We start from the raw sequence: 18,240 nt of genomic DNA, 5'->3' as shown, positions 1-18,240 counted from the left end.
AAGAGGTGGTGGTGGGGGGGGGGGGGGGGGTGTTTTAGGAGCTTCCTCCTCTTGCGCTGGGAGGGAGGCACTGGGGGGGTCCCACCATCAGCCCCCCCGGGGTAACTGGGGGACCCTCCGCTGCCGGTAAGCCCCGGCGGGGCGGCCCAAGGGGTGGGATACGGGGGTGGGTGGATGGGTGGGGGGGTGGCCCAAGGTGAGCCCGGCCCCCCCCCCACCCCCCCCCGCCCCGGACCCGGCTCCACCTTCCGGGGCACCTGGGCCAATTGGGAGCCGCAGGGGGGGTCCCCCCGGCCGGGCTAAGGCCGCTGCCGCCGCTGCTCCTCGCCACTTGGGCGAGCGCCGGGGCGGCGGTGGGGGACACCCCCACCCCCCCGGGGCGGGGTCCCCGTGTCCGTCGTCGTCCCCTCACCAACCCCGGGGTGACCCCCCTAAACCCCCCCCGCCCCGTCGGGTCCCGCTTTGGGCCGCCCGGAGCCGAGGCAGCGCCCGGAGCAGAGGTAAGTGCGGCCGCCCTGGCCCCCGGGGGGGGATCGGGTCCGGTTGGGCCCCCCCCGGGGCTCAGGGACCCCCCCCTCGCCCTTGGTCACCCCCTTCCCTCCGTTCCCCCCACGCAGGATCCCGTGGCGGCATGTCCCCCCCTTCTCCCCGCCTTTCCTCGACGTGAGCTGTCCCCCCCCCCCAAATCGGGCTGAGCCCTTCTCCCCCCCTCCCAGCGCCCCCCGCTCCTCCCGGGGTCCCCCCAAACCTTTGCTGTCGGGGTGGGGGGGGGGTCCGCAGCGATCACATCCCACCGGGGCGAAGCGGGTGACAACGAAATGGGGGTCCAGCCCCATCGCCCACAGCCGCCCCTCGGCCTGAGGGGGGGGGTATTTTGGGGTTGAGGGGTGCCCCCTCCCACCCCCCCAGTGCGATGTGTCACCACTTTGCAGCCCCAATGGCAGCTCTGGTGTCACCAAATAGTGACCGTAACGAAAGCCCAGCTGAGGGGGACCCCCCAGCCTGGGAGGGGTGCTGCTTTGGGGGGGGGGTGGTGTCCGTGCCCCCCAACCCCTGGGTTAAGTACCCCAAGTCCGCCCCTCACCTCCGTCCGGGGCTGCGGAGGGTGGAGGGACCCCCGGGGAGGGTCAGGCGTGTGTCCCCAGCCCTGCTTGGGGACACCAAAACCTCAGTCAGGGGGGCAGGGAGGGGTCCTGCCCCCGGGCTGGGGGATGCTGTGGGGTGGGGGTGGGGTTCCCCAGGCGCTGGGGCAGCCGGTGCAGCCATGGCGCGTGCCTCCGGCACAAATCCGCCTGGTTTTAGCCCCGAAACGGGGCTCCGGGCTGCACACGGCAGCTCCAGCGCTGTCCCTGTCCCCGTCCCTGTCCCCATCTCCGTCTCCATCCCCGTCCCCATCCCAAGCCCCATCCTTGTCTCCGTCTCTGTCCCTGACTGCATTCCCACCTAAATTCCATCTCCATCCCTGTCTCTGTCCCCATTCCCGTCTCCATCTCCGTCCCCATTTTTATTCCCATCTCTGTCCGCATCTCCAACCCCATTCCTGTCTCCGCTGTCGCCATCTCCACCCCCGTCCCCATCTCCGTCCCCGTCTCCATCCCTGTCTCCATCCCTGTCTCCATCCCTATCCCCATCTTTATCCCCAACCCTGTGTCTGTCTCTGTACCCTTTCCTGTCTCCATCCCTATCCCGTTTCCATTCCATCCCCATTCCCATCCCTGTCTGCATCCCTGTCCCCATTTCCATTCCCATCTCTGTCTCCGTCCCCATCTCTATCCCCATCCCTGTCTCTGTCCCTGACCCCATCTCCTTCCCCTCCTTGTCCTTGTCCTCATCCCCATCCCCATCCCCATCCCAATCCCATCCCCATTCCCATCCCCATCCCTGTCTCTGTCCCCATCCCCATCTCCTTCCCCTCCTTGTCCTTGTCCTCATCCCCATCCCCATCCCCATCCCCATCCCATCCCCATCCCATCCCAATTCCCATCCCCATCCCTGTCTCTGTCCCTGTCCCCGTCTCCTTCCCCTCCTTGTCCTCATCCCCATCCCAATCCCATCCTCATCCCCATCCCCATCCCCATCCCCATCCCATCCCAATCCCCGTCCCATCCCCACCTGGGCTCTCCCCAGCCGCCCGCTGGTGATGCCCACGGAGGGGGAACCAGCGGCCGCGCGAATTGGGGCGTCGAGCACGGGCGGGCGCCCCACCCCTACCGCACCCCACGGCGGGGAAGACATCGGCAGCGGCCGCGGCCCCGAGCCACCGCGGTCCCCGTCCCCTGGCGCAGCGGCGGCCGAGCGCCGGCTTGGTTTTGCCGGTGCCACGAGCATCCCCGGGTGACGCCGATGGCCTTTGGGGTTGGGGATGGGTTTTGGCACCGCTGGGCCCCTAAATGGTGCTCGGGGACCGGGGGGACCCCCCGCGCCCCTGCACCGAAGGTCTCGGGCCTTGCGGCAGAGCCCGCCGGAGCCCTTGGAGGGGGGCTGCCGGGAGCGGGGCCGGGGGGGGGCCCCGGGGAGGGCAGCATCCGCAATGCGGCAGCTCCCAACGTCATGAGCCGGGGTGCGGCGGCTCTGCAGAGGGGCAGGCTCAGCCCCGGGGCCGGCCGGGCCCTGGGCTGCCGCAGTGGCCTTGGGCGGAGGCAAGGGGACGGGGACAAGGGGGGGGCACCCCCAAAGCTGCCCCCACCACCACCACCACCACCACCAAGCCGGGTGGGATGCAGCACCCGCGGGCGTCGGGGCGCAGGGGGTCGGCGGGGAAGGGCCACATCCTGCCTGGAGCGGTGCCGGGGCCACGCGGGCCGGCCGACGGCAGGGATTAGGCGAAGCCGTCGCTTTCAAAGTCACGCCAAGGATGGCGGTGGGCTCGGCCTCGCCCGCGGCCCCCCGGGGAGCCGTGTCCCCAAGCCACCGCAGCGCCGGGGTGATGTCCCCCAGGTGAGGACGGCGCTGCGGCCTTGGGGGGCTTCCCTTCCCTTTGGGCTGCTTGGCTGAGCGCCGCGGGGCTTTGGGGGGGCTTCGCCAGGCTTTTGGGGTGCTTTGCTGCGGGGAGAGGGCTTTTTGGAGCCCGAAAGGCGGGTGCGGATGGGGGGCACACGCCTGTCCCCCACCGGCGTTAACCCCTTCATGCCCAGCCCTCCCCAAATCATGGGGAAGGTTGAACGGAACCAGCGCCGCTGCTCGTTTTCGGCTCCAAATTCGAGGCCGGATGGCGGGCGAGGGGTCGGTGGCTGCGTCCTCGAGGCGGGGGGTCAGCTCCCGCTGCCGGATCCGGGGCACCCCCGAGCTCACCCCGGGGCCGCTCAGCTCATCGGGGCCTCGGCTTCGCCGACACAAAGGAGACTTTGTGCCTTCCTCCGCCGCCGCCGCCGCCATGGCCGCTTGGCACGGCCGAGCGTGGCCCTGCCGAGGGGTTCACAGCCACCCGGGGCGGGGGGTTTTGCAGCCATCCCGGGGGGGGTTTGCAAGCTTTTGGGGGGTGCAGTTTGCAGCCATCCAGCGAGTCTGCAACCTTTCGGAGGGTCTGCAACCTTTTGAGGGGAGGGGTTGCAATGGTTTTGGCGGGGTTTGCAGCCATCCAGCAGAGTTGCAACCATTTTTAGGGGGTCTGCAATATTTGGAGGGGCTGCAACCATCGAGGGTTTGCAAGCTTTTGGAGGGTTTGCAGCCATCCGGGGGGGGGGTTGCAACTTTTTTTGGGTGGGTTTGCAACTTTTTTTTTGGGGGGGGTTGCAACCATTTGAAGGGTCTGTGACCATCCAGGGGGTTTGCAGACATCCAGAAGGTTGCAACCTTTTTGGGGGGGGGGGTGGGGGGGTGGTGTGGTCCTGCATCCATCCATGGGATTTTCAACCTTGTAGGGGGTTTGCAGCCATCCAGGGTATTTGCAACCTTTTTTTTTTTTTTTGGGGGGGGGGGGGGGGGGGGGGCGTTGCAACCATTAGGGGAGTTTGCAATATTTTGGGGGGGGGGTTGCAGCCATCCAGGGGGCTTGCAACCATTTGGGTGGGGGTGTTTGCAACGAATTAGGAGGTTTCCAGCCATCTGGGGCTTTGCAACCTTGTGCTGGGTTTGCAGCCATCCGGGGCAGGGAGGTGTGCAAGCTTTTTTTGGGGGTTGGGGTTCGCAACATTTTGGAGGTTTTGCAGCCAGCTGGATGCTTTGCAGCCACGCAGGAGCGGGGACAGGGAGGGTCGCAGCCATCCTGAGGGGAGTTGCAACCTTTTGGAGGGTCTGCAACCATCCAGGCAGGCTGCAACCTTTTGAGGGCATTGCAACCAATTATTAGGGGGGTTGCAAGCTTTTGGGGGGTTTTGCAGCCATCCAGGGATTTGTGACCATTTTGGGGGCTTGCAGCCACCCAGGGTGGGGGGATCGCAGGCATCCAGCAGCGTTCGCTCCCTGCAGACCTGGGGCCGAGATGCCTGCAAAGGTGGCAGCTGGGAAATGGCTTCCAACACCAGGTCCCGGCATCGCCTTGGCTCCATCCCGCCGCGGCACATCCCCAAAACTTCCTGGTGCTCAACCAGCCGAGGTGGGGACCGGATTTTCCCCATCGTCCCCGGAGAAACTGGTGGTTTCCGAAGCATTTTTACCTGTCGATAATAATTTATTCCCATTTTTTTTTTTTTTTTCCATTGCTGTTTCGAGGCTGGGCTGGGGGTGTTTGGCTCCCACTTACAGAAGATTTGGGGGGAAATTAAGGAGAAAAAAAAAAAGGAGGTTGCGAGCTCGCTACTCCTGTTCTGTGTATGGCACTGGTAGAATTCACTGTGCAACCCCGCGGTCAGTGAATTACCATAGGGCCATAAACAGAGCAGAGAAAGACCCGCGAGCCCCGCGGGGCCGTCGCCGACGTCGCCTGGCCCGTTTTGGCACTAGCACATTTTTGCTTTTATTTGTAGCTTTTGAGCAATTATGTGTAGTGCCAATATGGGAGAAGGTGGAGAGAGCAGCGCCAGGGTGGGGGACAGCTGAGCGTCCGTGCTGGGGAGGTGGTTTCAGCAGAGGGGGGTGATGCTGCTGAGTTGGGAAGGTGGAAACCACCCAAAATTGCTGGAGTGATGGAGGGGTGACCATCACACGCCATCCATGGTGCCATTGAGGGGAAGTCCATCCCAGCATGGTGTCCAGCCCATGGAGGCAACTCGGCCCCGTGGTGGCCATCACGAGCAGGATGGGACCCCCTCCTTGTCCTCTCCTGGACCACGGTGGTGGCGTCTCCCCCAGGTTGAGCCAAGCATCCCCATAAGGGGAATCTGCTGGCGCTGCACGTGGGGTTTTCTGGCTGGATGGGTGAAATTTTTTTTTTTTTTTTTTTTTTTTTTTTTAGCTTTCCAGGCCTGGCAACTGTGGCCCTCGTGTCTCCCACCCCGTCCCCCGTGCCTGGCTGCTGAGACCGGTGCCAGTGGTGCCCGGCCCTGGGGCTGCCTTTGGCAATGGTAGAACTCACACTGGTGCGGTAGCAGGATCCGGTGGTTCTAGACTTGCCAACTACAGCCCCGGGGAACCGCCGCGGACACGGGCCCCTGGCATCCATGGGTGCAGCCGGGCACCCTGCGCATCCCCCCTCCCCCCCCCCCCGCCGCCCACCACCCACCCACCCAGGGCCCTGCTGCTGGGCTGGGAGGGTGCTCATGTGGTCCTGCTCCACCCAGTATGGATTTGGGGGGGATGCGGTGGGGTGTCTGTGCACACACGGTGGGGGGGCATGGTGATGGTGAGGCCCCCCACAAGGAGGGGGTCCAGCATCCCAGGGTGTCTCCATGGGGCGGGGACAGGGACCTGCTGGATACCGGTCATTGGAGCAGCGCGGCCACGTGTCCCTGCGTGACTTTGGGTGTTCAGGGCTGATCCGCCCCGCGATGCGGGCAGGGAAGCTGTGGGCAGGGATTAGGTGGCCGGCTCCTGCCCCCAGGCTCTGGATCCGGCCCCGACCCAGCCCCCAGTTTCTGGGAAGGGGGTGGGAAACTGAGGCACCGGTGAAGCAGCTTGCAGGGGCAGCTGCCACGTGTCCCCTGCCTGTCCCTGGGTGCAGGAAGGGTGGTGACAGCTTTTGGGGGGGTCAGGGGATAGCCTGGGAAGGGGCAGCTCTGGGCTGACAAGTTGGGGGGGTGGGGGGCTGCGCACATCCCCCCCTCACCGCCCCCCATCACCCCCGGGGCATCTGGCCGGGATATGTAGGGCAGCGCTGGGTGATTACGGGGCTTTCGGCGTAAGCCCGTGGAGATTGGATCACGCTGGATTAGGCTGCACGCTCAACTCATCCTCCCTGTGCCGGGGGGTGGGGCTGGCCGGCCGGGGGTCCCCATCGCCCTCCCGGGGTAGGTGAGGGGTTGGGGCACAGGCTGTCCGAGTGTCTGTCTGGTCATTCATCCATCCGTCTGGTCATCCAGCTAGCAAACCTCCGTCTGTCCATTCATAGAATCAGTGAATCGTTTAGGTTGGAAAAGACCTTTAAGATCATTGAGTCCAAACATTATCATCCAGCCACCCAACCATTATCTGTCCATCCATCCATCCATCCCTCTGTCTGTCTGTCCAGCCACTGAACCATCCATGTACCCATACAGCTGTCCACCCATCTGTCTGTCTGTCCAGGCAGCCAGCCATTGCTCCATCTACCAGTCTGGCTGGCTGGCCATCCATCCATCAGTCTGTCCATCTATCTGTCCATCCATCAATCCAACCAGCCATTGATCCATCTGCCAGTCTGTCCTTCTATCCGTCTGTCCATCTGTCCAACCAGCCTTTGATCCATCTACCAAGCTGTCTGTCCATCCGTCTGTCCGTCCAACCAGCCTTTGATCCATCTACCAAGCTGTCTGTCCATCCGTCTGTCCATCCAACCAGCCTTTGATCCATCTACCAGGCTGTCTGTCCATCCGTCCATCCCCTCAATGCTGGGCTTAACCCCCATAACTGGATCAGCAATGGGGCCCTGTCCGGGGGGGGGGGGCAGGGGTGGAGCATCCTTCCCAAGCCCCACCCCTCCCAATAGGCCACACCCACACAAGCTCCACCCCTCCCCAAAGGCTCCACCCAGCAGCCACCCAAAGGGGAACTGGTGCCCCCCAGAACCCCCCCCCGGACTCACACCCTATTGGGGATCACCCCAAGAACCCCCCCATCCTGGCCATTCCCAGCTGCAGCAGCGCTCATCCTGAGCACCGGCCAGAGCTTTTGGGGTCAAATCCTGCAATTTGGGTCCAAATCCTACAACTTAGGGCCAAATCCTGCAATTTAGGGGCTGCCCTGGGCAGAGCAGCGCTGGGATGGGGGGGGGGGGGCGCAGAATAGAGGCAGCAAACGCAGCCGGGACACGCATGGGAGCCCACGCTCCGGGACCCCCCCCAATGCCTGGGAGACCCCCCCCATAATTCCCAGGCTGGGGAGGGGAGCAGGATCCGGCCCCAGCAGCCTCTCTCCAGCTGGGAAATACAAAGCGAAGCATGCTGGTGTGCCGGGCCGAGCGCGAGCCGCCCCAGCGGGAGGCCCTGACCTGCTTATTAGAGACCGATTAACGAAGATTAAAGCCTCGCGGCAGCGTCTGCCAGGCCAAGCTGCCTCTCCCCGGGCTCTGCTGCCGGATCCGGGGCCCCTTTGGGGCACCCCAGGGGCTGTCCTGGGGTCCCTGGTCCCCCCTCCCAGCAGATGCAGCATCTCTCATGCCTGGGGACACCGAGCTTGGCTGGGGATCTGCTCCCAGCTCAGCCCGGGATACCCAGGAGCATCCATGGGTGCTCCAGCAAAGCAGCCACATTCCTCCTTTCCTTCCTTCCGTCTGTCCTTCCTCCCCTTTTTTGTTTTCTTTCCCAGGCTACAAGAAGCCCGCAGGATTCACCGCACCGGAGCCGGGGCTGCAACCGTCCCGTGCCGGCGTTCAAATAAAGCCGCTGAAACTCATCGCTGTGCTTCCTTGCTCTTCCTTGGGTTTGCGTCCCCAAATAACGCACCCCGGTTTGCCGGGCTGCCGTGGGTGACGGCGGCTGGGCTCAGCAGCGGCTGCTGCAGCTGAAAAGGGAGGAATTCGACCCAAAGGCCAGCTCAGCGTCTGGGTGGGGAGCATGGGGGGGATGCTCAAGCGTTCCCCATGGTTTCTACCGGGCCTCGGGTTGCTGCTGGAAGAGTAGAAAGGAATGAGAGAAATTGCACAAAGGAAGAATTAAGTCCCAAAATCATCCCGGCTGGGACCAGCTCCCCCTCTCCAGCGCCAGGGAGGGCTGGCAGGATACACCAAAATCCCCCCGAAACCCCCCAAAACAGGCGAGCCGGATGCAGGGGTAGACACATTTGTAACAATTTATTGAATGAGGCAATAATAGACACTGGGAAAACAAGGGGGGGGTCCATGCTCTGCTACTTGCCTGGTTTTTGTCTCTTTTGGGGGGCGGGGGGGGGGTGGGAGGGCAGAGGGGGAACCTCTTGGACTAAAAGAACGTCATTTCATCGCCAAAGGAACACTGACTTGAAAGCCACCGACATCTTCACGACGACAATAAAAAAAATAATAATTAAAAAAAAAAATTAAAAATTGGAGAACCAGGACTGTTTCTATGGAAAGATCTCTCTCCCCTCGTTAAAGTACAGAAGAAATGTATACAAAGAACATTTGATATTTTTCCATATAAAACAAGTAAATACAAGAATCTGAAAACTTCCTCCAAGGCGGAGCAAGACGTGGAGAACTTTGTTAATGGCCACTTGGAAATAATTAAAAAAAAAAAAAAAAATCCCAAAAAACCAACAAATTAAAAATTAAATACCATGCACAACTGCACGCGCGGAGGGGCTGTGGCTGACGGAGGGTTCGGCCAGGCGCTGCCGCTGGGACGCAAGGGTTTGGCCCATGGGAAAATCGAGTAAAATTTGTCCCCCGAAACACCCCCAAGGCCCTTTTTTTTTTTTCCTCCTCCCCCTGCTGGAGAGGTTTTTGGGTGATGGGGATTAAAATCCCCAGCAGCAGCAGAGCTGTGCTGGGAGATGGACGCAGGGCAGGACCAAGGGGGTGGCTTGGAGGGTTTGGGGGGTGCAGAGGGGTCCCCCGAAAGGGAAGGGTCTGTGCTCGCATCCCCGCCGCGACCTTCAAGCAAAGCTCTTCTTGAGGGAACCGGACTCTCCGGGGATGGGCAGGGGAGGATGCGGGGTCCTGGGAGATGGCAGCGGGGACTGGGACGAGCCCGAGGCAGCTCTTTGGCAAGGGAAGTCCTGGGAAGGCGGCGGGGGGGACGACGACGCAGCCAGAGCCCCTGTAGAGGCATTTCCACTCCGGTCTAGAGCCACATAAACGGGAAATAATAATAATAATAACAACAATAATAATAATAATAAAGAAAAAAAAAAAAAGATCTAAAATGGCAGGTACGTTTCAAGAGCAGAGAAAGAAGAACAGGTCTCCAGTGTGCACCAAGGGGAGCCGAGGGGAGCGCAGCCGGGATTCTCCGCAGCGGCGCTTACGGTCGTCCAAGGCAGAGGTGGCCTCGCTCGCCGGCGCGGGGAGGGCGGCAGTCGCGCGGGCTCCTGGAAGAGCGTTATCCCTTCAAGAGGTTGCCACCCCCCTGCAGTCACACATGCATTTTTTTTTTTTTTTTCCCCAGGAGAGGAGCCTTTTCCGAACTCTTTTCCTTTTTTTTTATTTTTTTTGGGGGGGGAGGGATTTTTTTGGTGCTTTTTTTTTTTTTTTTTTAAATATAAAAGTCCATGTTAAAATCTTTCAAACCTAATTTGCCAAGTGCGGACGGCGGAGGGCCGTACCCGGGAGCTGCCGTGGAGGAAGGTGCCGGCGCAGCCGGGGAATGACGGCGATTGCTGCTGCAGCGGTTTCGGCCGAGGGCATCCGTGCTCCCCCCGTGCCTCGATCCCCCCAGGCCTCGCCCTGCTCAATCCCACGCGGGGGGGAATGGGGGCTAAGGGATTTTTTTGTTTTGTTTTGTTTTAAATCTCCTCGGAATGAAAGTCCCATCACAATTTCGCTTCTCACTCCTATGAGAGCAGAGTGGCGCTAGAAAAATGCACTTAACACACAGCCTCTGCTAGTATTATCTTTTTTTTTTTCTTTTTTTTTTCCTTTTAAAAAAAAAAAGGTTAACAAAACCTTTGCTTCCAAAGCTGGGAGACTCAATGCCACCTGATTGCATCGCTGGAGAGGCGTAAAAAAATTATCGCATAAGAGACGAGGAAAATCACCATGATCCTGCTCTGGGCATCGTCACTGTTCCAAGGTCACCACTTCCACTGCCTGCCCGTCCATGGTGACAGCACTGTCTGCTATCCTCGTGGTAACGGGTGCCATCGCCACCTGAACGGGGCCGTTGCCTTGGGCCAGGCTGGTCACCACGGTCTGGTACATGCTGACGGGGATCTGGACGAGACCTGCGGAGACAAAAAAAAACCAAAACAAAAACCAAATAGGAGGATTGGGGTTGGGAGGGAAGGAGCGGAGCGAGACCGGCACGAGGGATGCGGCTGGCACGGCCATGCGCCGTGGTGCGGTCCCCGGGGGTTTGGGGGCTGCGTTCGACCCGGGGAGTGCTGCTCCAGAGATGATCCTTTGGATCGTCAGAGCACTCCCGCCTGCAGCCCTGCGGCCAGCTCAGGGGTCCTCAGCACCAGAAGGACATGGACCTGCTGGAGCGGGTCCAGAGGAGGCCACAAAAATGCCCTGAGGGCTGGAGCACCTCTCCTACAAGGACAGGCTGAGAGAGTTGGGGTTGTTCAGCCTGGAGAAGAGAAGGCTGCGGAGAGACCTTATTGCAGCCTTTCAGTGCTTAAAGGGGGCTTGTAAGAAAGATGGGGACAGACTTTTTAGTAGGGCCTGTTGTGACAGGACAATGGGTAATGGTTTTAAGAAGAGGGTAGATTCAGACTAGATAGAAGAAATTTTTCACAATGAGGGTGGTGAGACACTGGCACAGGTTGCCCAAGAGGCTGTAGATACCCCATCCCTGGAAACATTGAAGTCCAGGTTGGACGGGGCTCTGAGCAACCTGATCTGGTTGAAGATGTCCCTGCTCATGGCAAGCGGGGTTGGACTGGATGACCTGGAAAGGTCCCTTCCAACCCAAACCATTCCATGATTCTAGACACAGAAAGCCAGCGATCCGGGAAGACACCTGCCTCCCACCCAGCAGCATCCGTGCTGGTGCAATTATTCGTGGCTTGGTGGGCTTGCTGTGCCGGACTCACCCGCCACGGTGCCGCAGGGGATTGGGAGCAGGGACGGGATGGGAGCAGGGACGGGACGGGAGCAGGGACGTGGACGGGAGCAGGGTTAAGTGGCAGCACGGCGAGCTCAGCCTGCACCATGGGGCTGTCTGATGGCAGGGAGAGAGAATAAGGTTAAGGAGGAAAGAAATATTTGAAGAAGGAACCCAAATAAGATGCCGGGATGGCACAGCAGGTACCTGTACAGCCAACCCTGTCAGGCTGCGTTTTGCTGGAAGCAGGGATTGCTCCCATGCGTTTCTCCCGCAGCCGTGAGCGTGCCACCACGCAGCCTGGCAGTGGTCACCCACAGATGAGGAACACACTTCTGAAACGCATTTTTTCACTCAATTTGCCCAGAACTGGGAATCCTGGGCCTGAGGAAGGGATAAACTCGGCTTCTCCCCCCTGCAAGACTTCCAGCCCCTGTAACTCTATACGCCACTCAAACACCTTCCCACTTTCACGGCACACGAGAAGGATCCATCACTGTGTGGGTCACAGGAGCACCACCCGCCCTGCCAGCGAGCCCCGGTACGGCCACTGGCCTCTCTCAGACACAATTCACTTCCTCCAGCTCACTCTCCATCCCAGCTGGGTCCTTCTGCCTTCACACCGGGACGGGTAAAGGGCAGCGTGGGACCAGTGAGCCTTGGCCAAGCCATACAGGCTCCAGGCACTGGCTATAGATACTCACACATGTATATATATATGACATATAACAGAGATAAAGGAAAGCAAACCAAGTTTCTCAGCCCTTCCCCACTCATGGATGGGTGCAGCAAAGTAGGAAACATCTTTTACCTAAGGATGGCTCAGCTACAGAAAGGGATCAGATGCCCCCGAGCTGGAGCTGGCAACATTTTGGGTGCATTTTTGGCCGTGGAGGAAAGCAGCGCTGCGCCAAACGTGGTGACTCCCGGTTAGCTAGGGAACACCAACCAGGGTGACAACAAAACAATGAGGCCCCCGAGGATATTGTGATGTGAATAATGAAAAGAGGTGGAAAAAATAGCAAGGAGCACAGGTACTGCTCGATACAGCTGGGCAGGAGAGGGGGAATAGCAAATCCTGCAGGCTGGCAAAATAAACTTCATCTTTCTATTCCAATATTATCTGCCTGTACCCACCACTGCCTTTGGCTTGGCAAAGCGTGATTTAGACAAGCGAGCCTGTAAACGCTACCCTGTACGTGACATTTCTGAAACCATCAGCACCTCTGTTGGGGAAAAAAAAAGCTTTTGGGGGTCAACAAATCCTCCCAGCCAGCGGCACAGGATAGCCAACCCCTGAAACAGCATTAAAACGGTTTAAGACAGCAGGTTCCTGACCCAGGCGTTCCCGAAAAAGCAGTACAATCTCTTCTGATTCGGGTTTCTGTGGCAGAGGGCAGACCTCTGTCCTGCCAAGGGCACTTTTTTAATAACACGAGGCGGCAGAGCGCGGCTCGGTGTCCTCAGATAACTTACTGTACAGACAGGAAAGCTTACGAGTTAATCGTGCTGACCAGGTGGGTGACCCCGGCAGAGCGCGGCGTGCTTTGCAGTCCTTCGACATCCCTCCTTTCTGGGATCTCAAAGCTCTCTGTGAGTAGGAAAGTTTCGTGATCCCCCAGCCAAAGGGCTGCCCCATGCCAGAAGGGTTCTGTCCATGTTCGCCTGGTTCACAGCCCAACCGAGGGATCGCATTCCTGGTGCGATGGTTCAACACCAACCGCTAGGAATGGCGTAGAGTCAGAAGGTACAAGAGAGGGTGCTTTCTAATAGTCGAGAGTTTTAGGCAACGAAACACTGAAATCAGAGCTCATGCTCAGCCCTCTTGAAGACAATCTCCTATCAGACCCTCCAAGGAAACGCAGCACATCCCATTTAAGCAGGTGCTAGCACAGACCTGGAGATCTGGCCTGGGATGCACCTAAAATCCCCGCTCCACACCAACAACCCAACTAAACCCTTTGGGTTACTTGGGTTGCTAACCCGAAGGAGACTGCTGAGCTCTCAAATGACAGTCTACTACCCACGGTCAACCCAAAGATCAGAGTCCCTACTACTCTCATCGACCACAGAGCATGCAACGTTAAAAGTCTGATCCCTCCGCGCTGCTCCAACACGCATGTTGGCCAGGGCAGGGCTGCTGCCAAAGACGGGTGCTACCAAAAGATGGCAAAATGTGAAAACCCAAGCGGGGTCTTCTTTGGAAAGGATGAGTTTGTGTCACCCAAGGTTTGGCCACATCTTGGAGCACATGGAAGAGCAGGGAAGTCTCCGTGAGAGACGGTGACATGCAGATCCCTTTCTGCATGGGATTAAACTAAATCGCCTCAGCATCTGACGTAGCGGCCTTCCTGCCAGGGGTGGTAACAAACCAAAGGAGGAGAGGGCTGGAAAGTCTGCTGTGCATTAAAGCAGAGATGATCGCCCTTGGGAGAGAGACGATTAAAATACTGAGATACCATAATCAGGTCTAGGATTGGCCCTGCGCTGCATCTGCTCAGACCTGCACCCTGATTAGCCCTAATCTAGCTGGCATATGTTAATCTAAAGCATGGATTTCAGACCCTTTCAATTGTATTAAAAACAGGAAATCCATTATACAAAAAAACCCCCCAAACCCAAACTTTCGGAGTCTCTGAAAAATACGTATCTGCAAAGAAAGCGGAGCCGTGCTGGGGCGCTCTGTGAGGAATGGGGCGTGCAGGAGGGCCCCGGCTGAGAGAGGGAAGAGGGATCCCGTCAGATCCCGCATGCAGCTCAGACCGGCTCCTGCCTGGGGAGGGACAACAGCAGAGGTGATGAATCGGGCACCGAGCGGCGCAGACCATGGCCGCGGGCTCCCGGCGAGCAGGAAGACGAAGCCGAACTGTGTGTTTGCTTCCCCTTTGTGAAGCTACCCAAAAAGCCCCTCTGGAAGGAGCGGTGGGTGAGACACGAAGCCCAGGCACCTCTGTCTCCCTGCAAATCACCCGTTCCTGGCCACCAACCTCACCTACCTGCCAGCACCTCCCGTCCTCAGCAGGGATGAGGAGCCAGCTCCAGACAGCCAGGTGCAAGGACAACATCTACGCAGGGAGCTGGGGCAGAGCCAGCACCGACGTCCTGCCTCTCACTTACCTGCAGCATACCAGGGAAAGATTTTTTTTGGTGGAGGATCAGCTGGCTTTGTTAGGGAGGAGGCTATGGCACGGCCAGCATTGCCTGCCAGCCCTGGAGGGGAATGGGTCAGGATATGAGGGTGGCCCAGGGAGAAGGAGAGCTGTGGCAGGCCTTAGGGGTTGGGATGGCCACCATGAATCAAAGGATTAGAGCCAACTGACTCCAAGACTGCCACAGCTGTACTCTAATGCTAGGTCAGATGATATTAGCAGCTGCATTTTATCTGGGGTCTGTGGCGGACCATAAGAGATAGTGAAATTCCTGCTGTTTGCAAGAGGTTACAGCTTGCAGAAGATGAAGGGTAAGGGTTAGGCTCTACCCTGCGACCGGAAAACCACACGCTTCAGAAGCCAAAAAGTCATCCGATGGCTGACAGAGACATCTTACCTGGCACGGAGGGCAGATCATCAGCAGCATAAGAACAACCGTTTTGATCCTAAGTTGTGGGTGACTGCATTAAACCACCACAAAGGGCTTTGGGGGAGAAGGCCAGGTGAGTGGGATGATTCAGCGCTCTGGGAATTGGTGTCCAGGTTCAGCAGTGCCCTGAACATCCAGGACAGTTGATGCTCAGGGGACCGGGGTCATCAGTGCCAGTTTCTGCCTTGCTTTAACATCTCTTCACCCTTGAGATCAAAGCAAGTGCAGCACGAGCAAGAGCTACTACTAGTCTCCAGCTGTTGGGCACATTCCCAGTCCTTCAGGATCTGGAATACTGTCCTACTCAGGGACACAAGACATGCCTTTTTTTCCCAGTATCTAAGGTTGAGTCCATTCCCCAAGGTGCATCCTTATCTCCTGTTCCGTGTCTGGTAGTTTGAAGTGGCTCGGGGCATCTGCTAAAGTGCTCAAAGTACGCAGACAGCTAGCTAGCCAAAGCAGATCCACTCTTCGATGACCCAACTCCATGAATTGCTTCTTGCCTGACCATAGATGAGGTGAGGTCACTGTGTCGTTTGACCACACGTGGAGACAGGTGCTGAGGACTCATTTGTAAGCATCCCATGTGGCTCCACATCCAATAAAGCTTATTTAGTGGACATCTAATTCCAGGTATGAAGCAATCATACCAGATTTGGACGGAGGATGGGCTGGAATGCCAATGCAGATCCTACCACCACAAAGGTCCCATCAACGAGGAAACCGTAAACAGCCCAAGGCAACCTCGGACAAAGCTCTGTCTGAAGCTGGACTGTAAGCATCAAGAAGTGATCTGGCAGCAGATGGTATGAAGAGCCTTGCTGCCATATGTCCTGTGAATGTTTGGTATGCTCTCATTATAGCAGCAATGTGAGTTTTCAGCTGGACAGTCAGGTTCTGCAAGCCTTGAAACGCACCCTGGAGTAGAAAGGTCTTCATTAATACCAAGACAGGAGTTGTCTCAACAACCTGTATGGACAATATGGACATGAAATGTAACGCTTCTGAAAGCTTAATCCTCACATTAAATACCCAAAGACACGCAGAATGGCTGGGAGAAACTGAACAGTGTGTAATCTCGAGGGACCTCTCAGCTGCCAGTCACTCAGTGAGAGATGTCCTCTTCCCAGCTGAGATGGGCTCCTCCGGTGAATGTCTTGGCATGGCCCTCTACACCATGGAAAGGCTGAACGGCAGGACCTCACACGTAATGTCTTCTGCATGGAGCTCAAACAGGAACACAAGAGCAAAGTCCTGGAGGGTCAAGAGACAGGAACCAGCCCCATTCTTGACCAGACAACAGCAGCTGCTGTCACCATGTTGAACAGCGACTCAAGAAAGGAAACAGTCTCCTCTTCTTTCAAAGAGTGCAAAATCCTCCTCGTTGGTTGCATCAGCTACAACAGAGAACTGATCTCGTGCCAAAGCAAACTCCTGTGGGAACAGCCTCTGGAAAGGGAGGGTTGTGAGCAAAAGGCAAATGAAGAAGCATTACCATTTGGCTCCTGCATCAAGAAGCCAGGAGTCTGAAGCAATGCTCAGCTCTGCTCTGCGGTACCCAGCCAGCCTAACCCCAGGAAAAGCGGGAAGGGGAGATGGTGCAAACCTTTTCAACACACCTTTGGGGAGGCTGGTGAAGGAAGAATTTAAGAGGGATGCTGTTAAGAGAGTTGAGTTTATGGTTGTAAAAGCTGTGAAACCACAAGAAATGCTGCTCTGAGCATGGAGGAGTAAGGAGCACAGGCCTGGAGTTACCAAGTAGCACAGAAGTATTTGCTCTTGGGATTTCTTTTATGGGGCAAAATAGAAAATGCACAACGACTTCAGCAATCACCTTGGAGCCTTTGACAGAGCATAGGACATCATCTGGTTTCTAGCTAGGCAACAGAATCTTATGAAAAACCAGGACCTCGATTGAGAGCTGCATGTCCCCTTCCAAAAGGGAGTCCAAAAGCTACTTCAAATCATCAGAACCCATTGCGAGTCGCAGCCGGTGCTGCTTTTCGGGATCCACTGGCACCAGAGTCAGACTCAGTACCAAGGAGAGAAAGCAGATCCAATGCGATGGATGCCAAAGTTGATACCTCTTGCTCTGTTCTCTTGGATACCAAAGTGTGCTCAAAGTTGTCTGCTTTATCATTTGCTTTGAACATCTCCAAGCGCTGCAGAGTCAGCAGACCACTGTGAGTGGTCTGACAAGTCTCCCAGACCCCTGCTAGAGCTCTGAAGGCCTTACAGTACTCATGCCAACAACGGAGAGGGCTAAAAAGAGTGAAATTTTCCACTGGACTTTCTTGGCCATTGACCTCCAACTCATTCAGAGGACTTCACTTGCTTCAGTCTTCTCAGCTGGCATCGAGGGGAATCTAGTACAAACTCTGCTTAGCATGATCCCGCTGTAGCGTTCTGCAGTAGATATTCCTGCAACTTCTTTTTCTGTCCTCTAGAGGAACAGGGCTGAGCAATCCAACTGAAATTCCTGTGTTCAGGAATGCACTACAGGGCCCTAGCACACAGGTCAGCAGATACCATCTCATTGCTACATTTCATTCAGTCCCAAAGGTGACTTCTGAAGACACGATGGAAGAATTCTCATGGACAATTCAAAATGACCACTGCGCAGATTTTCATGCGCAAAAACCAGAAGCAGGGAACTACATTGCTAGAGGACCTCTGAACGACGACGTGTTTACCCTCGGTGGGCAGCACAATGAAAGGGCACTGGGCATGCTTTGATCTACATACATAGGATAACCTGTAAATATATCAAGACTGATGCAGATAAGAAGGGAATAACCTGATCATCTTTTACACAGTAGGACAGAGTAAGATATGAGCTTGAAGTGCAGCATGGAAAGTTGCACTAGATATGAGAGGAGGGGAAAAAAAAAAAAAACCAACCCCAGACAACTGCTAAACATAAGGTTAGTGAAGCTCTGGAGCAAAGTCTCCATCACTGGAGGTCTTTTAGAGCCAACTAAGACTGACGCTGGCTCAGGCAAGGGGCTGGTATAAGCAGTCACTTGAATTCCTTTCAGCCTGGTACGTGAACAAGATTTTGCAGGCTCCATTTTATGTAAAGACACTTTGGTCCACTGATGGTAGAGTCACCAGTAGGCGTGGTGACTACTACATCCTAGACAGCACTAGGACATACTGGACAAATCAGTTGGCACGAGAGGTATTTCTTGACAGTAAACATGATTTGTAGTCAACCACGGGACATACCTCATTCTCCCAGCCATGTATAATTTCTTTTAGCAACATGGCAAAAGAGGAGGGACTCTGTTATGCTTCACTGCTACCAGTTTTAAAAAGGACAGTCGTACAAACGGGATGTTGAGCAGCTCTGTCCAGCTGTTCACAGTCACATATGTGTCCTGGGAACATGGCAGGTATCGTTGCCTACAATAAAGGTAGCACAACCACCAATACTTAAATAACTGCTGAGCAACCGTGTCCTTCA

The 18,240-nt window shown here is 57.1% G+C and overlaps 1 protein-coding gene across 2 annotated transcripts in view; it reads right to left on the bottom strand.

Annotated features, from left to right (window-relative positions):
• Window positions 1-10,114: 10,114 nt before the first annotated feature.
• NRF1 (nuclear respiratory factor 1) overlaps window positions 10,115-18,240 on the bottom strand; it is a 71,678-nt gene continuing 63,552 nt past the window's right edge. For both annotated transcript variants that reach the window (XM_075712171.1, XM_075712179.1), the window contains one exon: window positions 10,115-10,371. In XM_075712171.1, coding sequence (XP_075568286.1) covers window positions 10,208-10,371 — 164 coding nt within the window. In that variant the 3' untranslated portion in view covers window positions 10,115-10,207. The remainder of the gene's footprint in view (window positions 10,372-18,240) is intronic.

Source organism: Pelecanus crispus, chromosome 1, assembly GCF_030463565.1.
Source record: "Pelecanus crispus isolate bPelCri1 chromosome 1, bPelCri1.pri, whole genome shotgun sequence".
Lineage (NCBI taxonomy): Eukaryota > Metazoa > Chordata > Aves > Pelecaniformes > Pelecanidae > Pelecanus > Pelecanus crispus.
Note: the sequence above shows the minus strand (reverse complement) of the source record. Positions and strands in the feature narration are given on the sequence as shown.